The following is a 12,797-nucleotide window of genomic DNA, read 5'->3' as shown; positions in this document are numbered from 1 at the left end:
GGGCGGGACCGACGTGGACCCCTCCCACTCGGCGGCCGGCGGGTTCAGCCCGAACGCACTGCGGAGGGGGGGCCGACGAGGAATCCAGGGGCGGGACAGGTTCAGGCCCGTCCCATCCGGCGGCCAGCGCGAGCGGTACAGGCGGGTCTGGAGGCGGGGCCTGCGTGGAGCCAGACGGCGCAGCTGCTGTAGGGGGCGGGGCCAACGGGCTGTGGCCCCGCCTTTAGCCGCCATTGCCGGGCCTACCTGGCCACCCTGCGCCGCGACCTTGCGTCCTCTCCCCGGGCGGAGCGGGTCGGCGGGCCTGACAGGGAACCTCCCTGACCGAGCCCACGTCTCCCCACGGCCAGAGAAATCTCCGGCCCGGCCCGCGTCGCCAGCCCCCAGGCCCGGAGGAACGGCCCGAGCCCAGGAGAACCACATCTTCGTCCCAGCCCCGGAGGCTCCTGTGGGCAAGATCGTGAGCCAACGGGTTCCTGAGGCCCCTCCTGGCCAGGCAGGGTTTCCCCGCGCGTTTCCGAGGAGCCCTGCCTGGCCGGGCGGCTGGACAAACAGGTCGTAGCACCGATCGCGCCCGCCCCCAGCAGGGGTCCCGCACAGGCTTGCCCCTGACCCCCACCCAAACCTGTTCTTCCGCTTTCCCCCCAAACAGTGCACTTGCCGGCGGTCCCAACCCAGCAGGAGAAGTGGACATGAGGTTGGCAGGTGGGTGGCTTCCACAGCGAACGGGAGGGACTTGAAAAGGGCACCTGGCTGGAGGCCCAGCGTCGCGACATCTGTGTCTGGAGAGGCCCGGGTGAACCACTGGGTTTGGTTTTGGAAATGAAGGACTCTGCACAAACACTCATTCCTTGACCTTAACCAAATGCTTTCACCTCTGAGGACGTCAGCTCCCAGAGCTATGACATGAGGATTAGTATAGTCAGTATCTCCCAACGCAGGTAGCAGACAAGCTGCTTTTTGGAAAATGAGTGGTGAGAGTGAGGAGGTGGGCAGTCCAGGTGGAGAGGCGTGGTCTTAGAGGGGAAGTGACAAAAGTCGCTGTGGGCTTCGACATGAACCCGATGACAGCCCTACTGTCACCTGGACAACTAAGATGAAGATCCTTGGGGAGGGATAGGTTGGGGCGGGGTGGAGAGTAGAAAGAATTCAGGAATTGGACTTCAGACTTGCTAAGGTGGTAACTTTGTGGACATATCCAACTGGAACTGGCCAGTGAGGAACCAGCTGGCAGGGAGTGGTTTCAAGAGAGGCCACGGCTGGAACTAGAAAATAGGAAGTCACTGACACATGGTGGTTAATTAAAGAGCTGGGAGTAGATGACATCATCTAAAAAGACACTACAGGCCAGGCGCAGTGGCTCACGCCTGTAATCCTAGCACTTTGGGAGGCCGAGGTGGGAGGATCACTTGAAGTCAGGAGTTCGAGACCAGCCTGGCCAACATGGTGAATCCCCATCTCTACTAAAAAAATACAAAAAAATTAGCCGGGCATGGTGGCGGGCGCCTGTAATCCCAGCTACCCGGGAGGCTGAGGTTGCAGTGAGCCGAGATCACGCCACCACATAACTCCAGCCTGGGTGACAGAGCGAGACTCCGTCTCAAAAAAATAAAGACAGCTGGGCGCAGTGGCTCACGTCTGTAATCTCAACACTTTGGGAGGCCAAGGCGGGTGGATCACCTGAGGTCAAGAGTTCAAGACCAGTCTGGCCAAGATGGTGAAACCCCGTCTCTACTAAAAAGACAAAAATTAGCCAGGCATGGCCGGCTGCGGTGGCTCACACCTGTAATCCCAGCACTTTGGGAGGCCGAGGCAGGCGGATCACGAGGTCAGGAGATCAAGACCATCCTGGCTAACATGGTGAAACCCCGTCTCTACTAAAAATACAAAAAAATTAGCCGGGCGTGGTGGCGGGCGCCTGTAGTCCCAGCTACTAGGGAGGCTGAGGCAGGAGAATGGCGTGTACCCGGGAGGTGGAGCTTGCAGTGAGCTGAGATCGCGCCACTGCACTCCAGTCTGAGCGACAGAGCAAGACTCTGTCTCAAAAAAAAAAAATTAGCCAGGCACAGTGGTGCGCGCCTGTAATCCCAGCTACTCGGGAGGCTGAGGCAGGAGAATCGCTTGAACCCAGGAGGTGGATGTTGCAGTGAGCTGAGATCACGCCATTGCACTCCAGCCTGGGGGGCAAGAGCAAGAGTCCGTCTCAAAAATAAAAAAATAAAAAGACACTACAGGTAGGGACCAGAAGGCAGCCTGAGATGGAAGCCTGGGAAAGTCCAGCTTTTAAGGGGAGGGTAGAGGAGACGATCTAACTAAGGAGAATAAGGAGTGTCCAGAGAGTTTGGGTCAGGAGAGTGTGCTGTCCGGAAAGCCAGCAGAGAAGTGAGTGCTTCTGTCAGGAGGACATGGGCAGCCCACTGAGAGGTTAAGGAAGATCAGGACTGACAGGTCACCAGGGATGGTGACACCACAAAGGTCATCAGCAGCCTTGGCAACAAGCTGATTTGGTGAGGTGGTGGAAGCCAAGCCAGACTGGAGTAGAGTGGGAGGCAGTAGGAGGTGAGATGATGGAATGAGTATAGATGACTTTTGAGGGGGTTGACAGGGAAAAGAAAGGTTAGGGGAAAGAGGATGGGGATGTGGTTTTGAAGAAGAGTGTTTTCTTTGCTTCCTTAACATTGGAGATGTTGAAAATACAGGAGAAAGGGTGAGCTAGAGAGAGTGATCACTATTTCAAGAAATCAGAGAAGGCTGGGGAGCTTGCAATCCAGGTCCCAGCAGATGACGGGACTGTTGTTGTTTTTGTTTTGTTTTGGTTTGGTTTTGGTTTTGAGACAGAGTCTCACTCTGTCGCCAGGCTGGAGTACAGTGGCATGGTCTCGACTAACTGCAACCTCCGCCACCCAGGTTCAACTGATTCTCCTGCCTCAGCCTCCTGAGTAGCTGGGATTACAGGCGCGTGCCACCATGCCTGGCTAATTTTTGTATTTTCTGTAGAGGCCGGGTTTCACCATCTTTGTCAGGCTGGTCTCGAACACCTGACCTCATGATCTACCCGCCTCGGCCTCCTAAAGTTCTGGGATTACAGGCGTGAGCCACTGCGCCCAGCCGGGACTGATCTTAAAAGGGAGTAGGGACCCTTCTCCCTCAGAAAAGGAGGAAAGGAGGGGCAGGTGGATGCCCAAATACATTGGTGGTTTCAGAGGCAGGAAGTTGAGGGGGTTCTTGGAAAGAGGGCTGGAGCCCTTCTCGAGCAGAGAGTTCTGGAAGGCCCCCTCCCAGACCCGCCAGGGAGAACCAAACCCAGCAGCCTTGGGATTTGAACTCAATTTCCTTCTTCCACCTGCCAGGGAGCTCAAGTCTCCCTCTCAGGCCTGGTGGAAGGCAACAGGTCTCCACCTCCTTGTCCTCCAGCCACTTCTTCCCAAGTGGCAGGGGAGATCCAGTCATGCAAGGCTATGGGGTCATTCTGAGGTTCGCTGGTATCTGAGGTGACCCCACCCTGTGTCTATCCTGCCTCCAGGCCCTCTCCGCATTGTGGCCCTAGTCGTCAGTGTGGGTCTCACATGGATCGTGGTCAGCATCCTCCTGGGTGGGCCTGGCAGTGGCTTTCCTCGCATCCAGCAACTCTTCACCAGTGAGTGTGGGACCCCACCTTATCCTTCTCTGGAGGCCACCAAGGTGGCCACCTGGGCCTGTGGTTGAGGCTCTGGGTTTGGGGTTGACTTGGGTTTTCTATCTCCTCCCTGGCAGGCTACCTTTGGCTGTCCCCAGTCTGTCTCCTGGCATCAGGCACAGCCTCCCCCAACACCCGGTTGTTTCATCTAGGAAAGCCAATACCTGATCACTAGAATTCTATGCCCAACTGGAGTCAGTAGAGCCAGAGTAAGGGGCAGGGAGCTTCCACTGAACATGGGGAGCGATGCCCCGGTTGCTCCCTGCAGGCTCTGAGATGGAGAGGGGACTCTACACCTTGTTGACTGGTAATAGGTCACCTAAGTACTTTTTTGTTTGTTTGTTTGAGACAGTGTCTCACTTTGTCTCCCAGGCTGGAGTGCAGTGGTGTGATCTCGGTTCACTGCAACCTCTACCTCCTGGGTTCAAGCGATTCTAGTGCCTCAGCCTCCCGAGTAGCTGAGACTACAGGTGCGCACCACCAAACCCAGCTAATTATTAGTATTTTTTTTTTTTTTTTTTTTTTTGGTATTTTTAGTAGAGATGGGGTTTCACCATGTTGCCCAGGCTGGTCTCAAACTCCTGGGCTCAAGCATTCTACCCGCCTCAGCCTCCCAAAGTGCTACAGGCATGAGCCACTATGCCCGGCCAGGTCAGCTAAGTAGTTTTTCTAATTCCATTTCCCCCTGTTCCTGGAGTAGGGAGTTTTTCATCTGAACATGACTTACACTTGAGCAGTAAGCATGCCAAGGTCGGCCTGGCTTAGCCCCCGGCCCCTGAGCCTGACTGCCTGTGTCTACACTTCGCGGTGTAAGGAGGGCCAGGCTGCCCTGCCACAGGCCCTGGGAGGCTCCACACTAACAGAAACCACTCTGTATCCACAGGTCCAGAGAGCTCAGTGACTGCAGGTAAGGCCCCTGTCACCTCCCTGCTCCTCCCCTTTGTGACGTCCCTGCCTGCCCCCAGTCCTGTAGGGCTTCAGTTTTCCAGTTATTCCTCCCCAAACCAGCTGTCGTGGTCCACGGGGGCTGCTTGCCACTGTAAACCTAGAAAACAAGTTAGTTACTTCCTGCCAGAATATGACGGTGGGGCAGGCCTAGGATAGATACTCCCACTGCAAAAGGGCAACTTGGAAGGAAGAAAGAGGTCACCCGTCCCAAGCAAGTCCAAAGCCCAGCAGGGCAAAATTCATTTGGTTTCAAGGCCTGAGGGGAATCCTCTGTGGCCTGAGATTCTTTCTTCTGGGCCTGCTGGAATGACCCCATGCTCTGAAACAGGAAACAGCCCCACCCTCGGGGCCACCCTTCCTTCCCTTCATCTCATCTCTGCCCCCTTCACTCCAGGCCGGCAGTGTTTCTGCTGGTGTCAGATTCTCAAGAGCCTTGTTGGTGTCTTGTGCAAGTTATAGAGGCCCAAGCTATAAAATCAGAGAGTTTTCCCACAGACGCTTCCTAGGTAACCCCATCTTCATTGTAGATTTCTGCTGAAAGGGTTGAGTGGACCCACAAGTCACATACCTCAGCTCTGGGGCAAACGCTTGAACAGCCTTGCTGTTCTGTCCAGGGGACACTTTTGCAGTTTTTGTAATATGATTAGGCCGAGAATTTTCCACATCTTCGCTTTCTGGCTCCTTTGTGCTCAACAGTTTCTTCCTTATGTCTCTCACATTTTACTATAAGCAGCAAGGAGAAGTCAGGCTACGCTCTCAACACTGCTTGGAAATCTCCTCAGCTGAATATCCAAGTTCAGCACCCAGCACTTACACATTCTCCTTTCGACAAAACACTAGAACACAATTCAACCAAGTTCTTTTTTTTTTTTTTTTTTGAGACGGAGTCTTGCTCTGTCACCCAGGCTGGAGTGCAGTGGAGCGATCTTGGTTCACTGCAACCTCCGCCTCCCGGGTTCAAGCGATTCTCCCACCTCAGCCTCCTGATTAGCTGAGATTACAGGCACCCGCCACCACACCCAACTAATTTTCATATTTAGTAGAGATGGGGTTTCACCGTGTTGGTCAGGCTGGTCTCAAATTCCTGACCTCAAGTGATCCTCCCGCCTTGGCCCCCCAAAGTGCTGGGATTATAGGCGTGAGCCACCACATCTGGGCCAAGTTCCTTTATAACCAAAAGCACCTTTTTTTTTCTTTGTAGAGACAGAGGTCTTACTCTGTTGCTCAGGCTGGAGTTCAGTGGTATCATCCCAGTGCACTGTAACCTCAAACTCCTGGGCTCAAGCGATCCTCTCACCTCAGTCTCCCAAGTAGCTGCGACTACAGGCATATGCCACCACACCCAGCTAATGTTTTATTTTTTATTATTTATTTTTTGAATGTATTGAGACAGGGTCTTGCTCTCTCACCCAGGCTGGAGGGCAGTGGCGCAATCGTAGCTCAAGTGATTCTCCTGCCTCAGCCTCCTGAGTAGCTGGGATTACAGGCATGCACCACCACACCCAGCTTATTTTGTATTTTTTGTAGAGACGGGGTCTCACTATGTTGCCCAGGCTGGTCTTGATCACCTGGCCTCAAGTGACGCTCCTGCCTTGGCCTCCCAAGGTGCTGGGATCACATGCGTGAATCACCACACCCAACCCAAAAGCACCTTTAACATTCATGTTTCTAGCAACGTTCTGTTCATGATGATATTTGTATTCTCTAAGACCACAGAGGCTGTCTCTATTGCTCTCCCCTCCTCTCACCAGAATTACCTTTAACATCCATACTCCTACCAACAGTCTCTTAAAGGCAATTCAGACCTTTTCTAACATGTACCTCAAACTTCTATAGCCTTGATGTGGTTTAAATGTCTACAAAACTCATGTTGAAATTTGTCAATATATTGACAATGAGAGGAGGGCCTTTCTGAGGTAGTTAGGTCATGAGGGCTCTGCCCTCATGAATGGATGAATGCCATTATTATGGGCGAGTTAGTTACCTTGAAGTTCAGCCCCCTTTTTTCCTGTGTCTCATACGTTTGCTTCCACCTTCCACCTTTCTGCCATGGGATGACCCTCACCAGATGCCAGTGCCATGCTTTTGGACTTCCCAGCCTCCAGAACCATGAGCCAAATGAATCTGTTACCCAGTCTGTGGTATTCTGTTACGGCAGCAGCAAATGGACTAAGACAAGCCTCTACTGACTACCCAGTTCCAAAGCCATTTCCACATTTTTAGGTATTTGTTACCTAAGCACCACACTTCTGGTGCCAAAACCTGTATCCATTTCCTGGAACTGCCATTTCAACTGGGTGGCTTAAACAACAGAAATGGATTCTCTCCCTATTCTGAAAGCCAGAAGTCTGAAATCAAGGTGTCAGCAGGGCGGCACTCACCCTGAAAGTTCTACAGGAGGGTCCTTCCTGACCTCCCCAGGTTCCAGTGGCCCCAGGCATACCTTGGCCTCTGGCTGTGTCACTCCTGTCTCTTCCTCCACTGTACCATGGCTGTCTTCCCTCTGTGTGTCTTTGTCACTTCTGTTCTTATAAGGACATCAGTCATGTTGCATTAAGGACCCAACCTACTCCAGTATGACCCCATCTGAACTGCAAAGGCCCTATTTGCAAATATCACATTCTGAAGTACAAGAGATTAGAACTTCAACATACCTTAAGGGGACAGAATTCAACCCATAATAGAAGCCATCCTGCTCCAGTCCTCCCAACCAACCCCCATCAAAATCGGGAGACACCTGCACCCCCTGCCACACTACCCCCTGCCACACTGCCTTTGCTCTGGTTGGCCTCATCCATGCAGCTAGACCCCCAGCCTGACTTACTTCACCCCTGCTTTGTTCCTGGCTGTGCAGTGGCCCAGGCCAGCCCTCAGCATCCTTTCTTTTCTCCCACCGGTAACAGAAAATCCTTCTGTCTTGGGTCCCTGTGGCCTCACCAGTAGGACACGGAGTATGGAAGTGTCCCCAGCCTTGGCCTGAGCCACATCCCCCTACTTGTGTCCTGCTCTGTGGTCACTTGTTCTACCATGTGTGCTGGTCCTGACCTCCCCTTCAGATCTCAGGTGACCTCAGGGCCAGGCCCATGGATAACACCTGCTATCCCTGCCCAGCGCCACGGGCCAGGAAGTACAAGTGTGGCCTGCCCCAGCCGTGTCCTGAGGAGCACCTGGCCTTCCGTGTGGTCAGCGGGGCCGCCAACGTCATTGGGCCCAAGATCTGCCTCGAGGACAAGATGTGAGCTCCCTGGGGTGAATGGGGATCAGGGAGGGAGTGGGGGATCCAGGGCCGGGTCTGCAAGGGAGAATGGAGCAGATGTGCCCATATGGGATCTTCCCGTCCCCCCCACCCCACCCAACTAGGCTGATGAGCAGCGTCAAGGACAACGTGGGCCGCGGGCTGAACATCGCCCTGGTGAACGGTGAGGCCCCTGGCTGAGCGTGGCCTGCCGCCCTCCTTCCCTGCTCCCTCCCCAGGAGGCCTCTGGGTGTTTGCCCTCCCTTCCCCTCCCATTCAAGTTCTCCCAGGGAGGCCTGGGAAGGAGTCTGTGCAAGCCCAAGGCTCCACAGAGGAGTGACCCAATGAAGAAAAAAGCATGATGGAAATAAAGAACTAGGGAAGGTTCTGGGAGGTTGAGGGTGCTTTATGGAGAGCCCCCGGAGGGCCTCAAATGCCAGAGGCACCACGGCTTGAGGTGGGATGCAGCTGCCTGAACAAATGGATGAATATTGGGGGACTGTTTGAAAGCTTCCAGAAGGGCTGCCCCCCGGTGCTACCCACCTGCTGTGCCCTGAGGCTGGCCTGGCTCACCCAGCAGGGCCCCTCCCTCCTGATACAGGGGTCAGCGGCGAGCTCATCGAGGCCCGGGCCTTTGACATGTGGGCCGGAGGTGAGTTGCAGCACAGCATCTTGCATTTTGACTGTAGCAAAATGACCTGGGCAGCTCCCCTGAGACACTGCTCTCTTTGTCTGTACTTGGGGCTTCTCAGTCACCTCCTTGGGTTCAGAGAGGACAGGGACATCGCCAGCTTGGTCTAGAGGCTGTGGGAGGTCACGGGGATACCTCAGCTTCCTACACCAGTCTGTCCCTTGGCGGGCCTGTCCCCAGGCCCAATCCCTACTTCTGTTTCCTTGTTTGGAGAATGAGCTGGTGGGAGGGTGCTCAGTGGTGCCTGATGACCCCTGTTCCGTGGCACCTGCCCCCCCAGATGTCAACGACCTGTTGAAGTTTATTCGGCCACTGCATGAAGGCACCCTGGTGTTCGTGGCATCCTACGACGACCCTGCCACCAAGTAGGTGCTTGGGGAGGCCAGCCTCAGCCTTGCCCTTCTGCAGCGACAGCTGACACCTCTTCCTCCCATGCTGCAGGATGAATGAAGAGACCAGAAAGCTCTTCAGTGAGCTGGGCAGCAGGAACGCCAAGGAGCTGGCCTTCCGGGACAGCTGGGTGTTTGTCGGGGCCAAAGGTGTGCAGAACAAGAGCCCCTTCGAGCAGGTATGGTGGGTGCCTGGCATCACCCCCACCAGGGCAGCCCGTCGCCCCTTCTGCCTGCATGCAACGAGGCTCCCCAGCTGCTCACGCCCCAGCAGGGGACCGTCCCCAGTGCAGCTATGAGGGGTGGGCCAGTGCAGCTGATGCCATGTTTCCCTGGGATGGGTGGAGGGACCAAGTGCCCTGAGAGTGCGCCTTTGGCCAACACAGCACAGTTGACTGACAGCCTGGGTCCTGGTCCACTCCTGTCCCCTGTCCCTGAGGGCCAAGGTCATGACTTTCTGCTCCCCTCCCCGCAGCACGTGAAGAACAGTAAGCACACCAACAAGTACGAAGGCTGGCCTGAGGCGCTGGAGATGGAAGGCTGCATCCCGCGGAGAAGCACGGCCAGCTAGCACGGCCAGCGCCAGGACCAGGCCGAGGGAGGCCAGACCAAGGGAGGCACGCGTGCTGCCGGGCGGACAGAGGCTGAGGCCCACACCCCATGCCTGGGCAGGAGCGCTCCCTGGCCCCAACACATCGGGGCTCCGAGGCAGTGACCAGAACGTGGTCTCAAGGTGGTGGGGGCTATGGGGGCTGCGGGGGCTAGCCCTGCCGCACTTTGTCATGGGAGCCCAGGGTACCCGCCTCCTTTTCGTAACACTGTTCCCCCCGGTCAGCCCATCTCCCTGTCCTCCTCCATTCCTCACGCCATCTCTGTCCCCATCCTGAGTCCTGGAATGGCCCTGGGTGCCTGCCCCTCACTGTGCAACTCTGGGAGCAGCCCGGCAGGTTGGGGCGTCTTCCAGAACCTCTCCCTTCTGGAGTCACTCTGCACTGCGGGCTAAACATGTTTCCAATGTGATTCCTTCCAGTGAGCCAAACCCGGTGGCTGCTTCATGAGCCTGACTGCCTCTTGCCTGCTCTCAGCAGGAAGGGACCCCTGGAGCAGGCTGGCCCGGGGTGGTGAAGTAGCTGGAGCCCGATCACAGTCCCGCGGTTTGTCAGGGGGCCCACCTTCTAGATGACCCCTTAATAAAGTGATGGACCCACAGAAGAAATGCCTTCAGACGCTGTTGTCAGTGCGGAGTCAGGGGTGGCGATGTCCTCTGGGGTGCAGGAGGACAGATTCCAGAGTCTTAACCAACCTGCTCCCACAGCCCTAGCAGACAGCCTTTTGTCTCCAGGGCTCCTGCCACCAACAGGCCCGCTGCGACTGAGATGTGACTCAAGCAGTGAACAGAGCGGTGGGACTTTTTGTCTGGCAGAGAAGATTCCACATTCAGGGGCTACAGGAAACTCAACAACTCCCTCTGACCCAGTGCAGGCCTGTATGGACAGGGACAGGGATTAACACCAGCCCAGGCCTCCCCCCCTCCAACACACCCCATCATCATCCAAGAGCACATGTCGCCCACAGACTTCGGCTGCCTTTGAAGTCAGAGTTGTGAGGGGTCGAGTCACTTGGGCTTTTTGCGTCTCTCCCAGGTTACGGTTAATACCTCCCTTTGCTAAGCGAGAGCCAGCAAATTAGAAGCAATTTTGCTGGAATATCAAATCCAGAGGCCCAGAAGCAGTCTGAGTTCAGCGAAAGGAGAGAAGGCAGTTCCTAGATGGGAGGCACTGTGGTATCCTTCATGGGGCCACATTAGGGGCGATGGACTTAAGAGCCAATCCCAGGAAGAGTGCAGAGCACAGACAGAGCCTCAGAAGACAAAAGTGCTTCTGGAGCAGGCACATGTGGGGTTGGAGGCACAGGGGTGCCCTGGAGGAGCGGCTCACCAGGGAGGAAACGATGGTGATGCCAGGACTGAAAAGGTCACACAGCAAACACCCAGTCCTGCCTCTGCACCAGGAACTTTCTACGTGTATTCCTTTTTTTTTTTTTTTTTTTGTAAACTTTCTTTCTTAGAGCCATTTTAGGTTCACAGCAAAACTGAGTGAAAAGGTCAGAGTTCCTGTGTGCCCCCTGCCAGCCCCCAGCTTCCCATCTGTTGCTGTCAGTGAACCAGCATCGGTGCTCACATGAGGCTTCACTTTGCTGTTGGACGTTCGATGGGTTTGGACAAAAATGTGTAATGATGGATCCACTGCAGGATCATACACACTTCACTCTTTAGACTTGCTATGGAAAATTGCAAACATCTCCAGGAGACAGACTAGCATACAATCGGCCCTTCATATCCATGGGGGTTCCATGTCCACAGATTCAACCAAACACAGATTGGAAATATTTGGAAAAAATAAAAATACAAGAATAAAATGTCCACAGATTCAACCAACCACAGATTGGAAATATTTGGAAAAAATAAAAATACACGAATAAAAAATAGTACAAGTGAAAAACAATACAGTGGCTGGGCGTGGTATAATCCCAGCACTTTGGGAGGCCGAGGCAGGTGGATCACGAGGTGAGGAGATCGAGACCATCCTTGCTAACACGGTGAAACCCCGTCTCTACTAAGAAATACAAAAAATTAGCCGGGCGTGGTGGCAGGCGCCTGTAGTCCCAGCTACTCAGGAGGCTGAGGCAGGAGAATGGCGTGAACCTGGGAGGCAGAGCTTGCAGTGAGCTGCGATCGCACGACTGCACTCCAGCCTGGGTGACAGAGCGCGACTCCCGTCTCAAAAAAAAAATTAGCCGGGCGTGGTGGCAGGCGCCTATAATCCCAGCTACTTAGGAGGCTGAGGCAGGAGAATCACTTGAACTCGGGAGGCAGAAGTTGCAGTGAGCCAAGATTGTGCCACTGCACTCCAGCCTGGGCAACAAAAGCAAAACTTCGTCTCAAAAAAAAAAAAAAAAAATACAGTGTAGGCTGGCACAGTGGCTCATGCCTTATAACCCAGCACTTCGGGAGGCCAAGGTGGGCAGATCACTTGAGCCCAAGCATTCAAGACCAGCCTAGGCAAAATAGCGAGACCCCATCTCTACAAAAAAATAAAATTAGCCAGTCGTGGTGACACGCATCTATAGTCCCAGCTACTTGAGAGGCTGAGACAGGAGGATTACTTGAGCCCAGGAGGTCAAGGATGTAGTGAGCCAAGATCACACCACTGCACTTCAGCCTGGGCAACAGAGTGAGATCCTATCAAAAAAAAAAAAAAAAAGAAAAGAAACACACAATACAGTATAATAGTTATTTGCATAGCATTTACATTGTATTAAGCATGATAAATAAAGATGGTTTAGATTCTATGGGACAAGGCTTGGTGGCTCATGTCTGTAATCCCAGCACTTATGGAGGTTGAAGCAGGCAGATTGCTGCAGTCCAGGAGGTTGAGGCTGCAGTGAGCCATGATTGTGCCAATGCACTCCAGCCAGGGTGACAGAGCGAGACTTTGTCTCAAAAAAAAAAAAAATCAGGCCGCGCACGGTGGCTCACACCTGTAATCCCAGCACTTTGGGAGACCGAGGTGGGCAGATAATCTGAAGTCGGGAGTTTCAGACCAGCCTGGCCAACATGGTAAAACCCTGTCTCTACTAAAAACACAAAAATTAGCCGGGCGTGCTGGCGCATGCCTGTGATCCCAGCTACTTGGGAGGCTGAGGCAGAATCGCTTGAACCTGGGAGGTGGAGGTTGCAGTGAGCCGAGATCACGCCACTGCACTCCAGCCTAGACGACAGAGTGACACACCGTCTCAAAAAAAAGAAAAAAGAGCTGGGCGCACAGTGGCTCACGCCTGTAATCCCAGCACTTTGAG

The 12,797-nt window shown here is 54.4% G+C and overlaps 1 protein-coding gene across 5 annotated transcripts; it reads left to right on the top strand.

Annotated features, from left to right (window-relative positions):
• Positions 1–202: 202 nt before the first annotated feature.
• On the top strand, positions 203–10,155 carry FAM3A (FAM3 metabolism regulating signaling molecule A). Of its 5 annotated transcripts, XR_010125498.1 has the most exons (11): positions 208–555; positions 653–705; positions 3,524–3,637; positions 4,560–4,583; positions 7,736–7,859; positions 7,985–8,043; positions 8,461–8,511; positions 8,831–8,915; positions 8,992–9,118; positions 9,415–9,672; positions 9,970–10,155. XR_010125498.1 is itself a non-coding variant. In XM_054472173.2 (10 exons), the coding sequence occupies exons 2-10, from the start codon at positions 693–695 to the stop codon at positions 9,508–9,510; spliced, it is 693 nt and encodes a 230-aa protein (XP_054328148.1). In that variant the 5' UTR covers positions 203–555; positions 653–692; the 3' UTR covers positions 9,511–10,155. The 5 variants fall into 5 exon arrangements, 3 of the variants coding, with proteins under 3 accessions (XP_054328148.1, XP_054328150.1, XP_054328151.1); XM_054472173.2 differs by having other exon boundaries at positions 203–555; positions 9,415–10,155; XM_054472175.2 differs by lacking the exon at positions 3,524–3,637 and having other exon boundaries at positions 203–555; positions 9,415–10,155.
• Positions 10,156–12,797: the final 2,642 nt, after the last annotated feature.

The sequence above is a fragment of the Pongo pygmaeus genome, chromosome X, assembly GCF_028885625.2.
Source record: "Pongo pygmaeus isolate AG05252 chromosome X, NHGRI_mPonPyg2-v2.0_pri, whole genome shotgun sequence".
Classification (NCBI taxonomy): Eukaryota; Metazoa; Chordata; class Mammalia; order Primates; family Hominidae; genus Pongo; species Pongo pygmaeus.
Note: the sequence above shows the minus strand (reverse complement) of the source record. Positions and strands in the feature narration are given on the sequence as shown.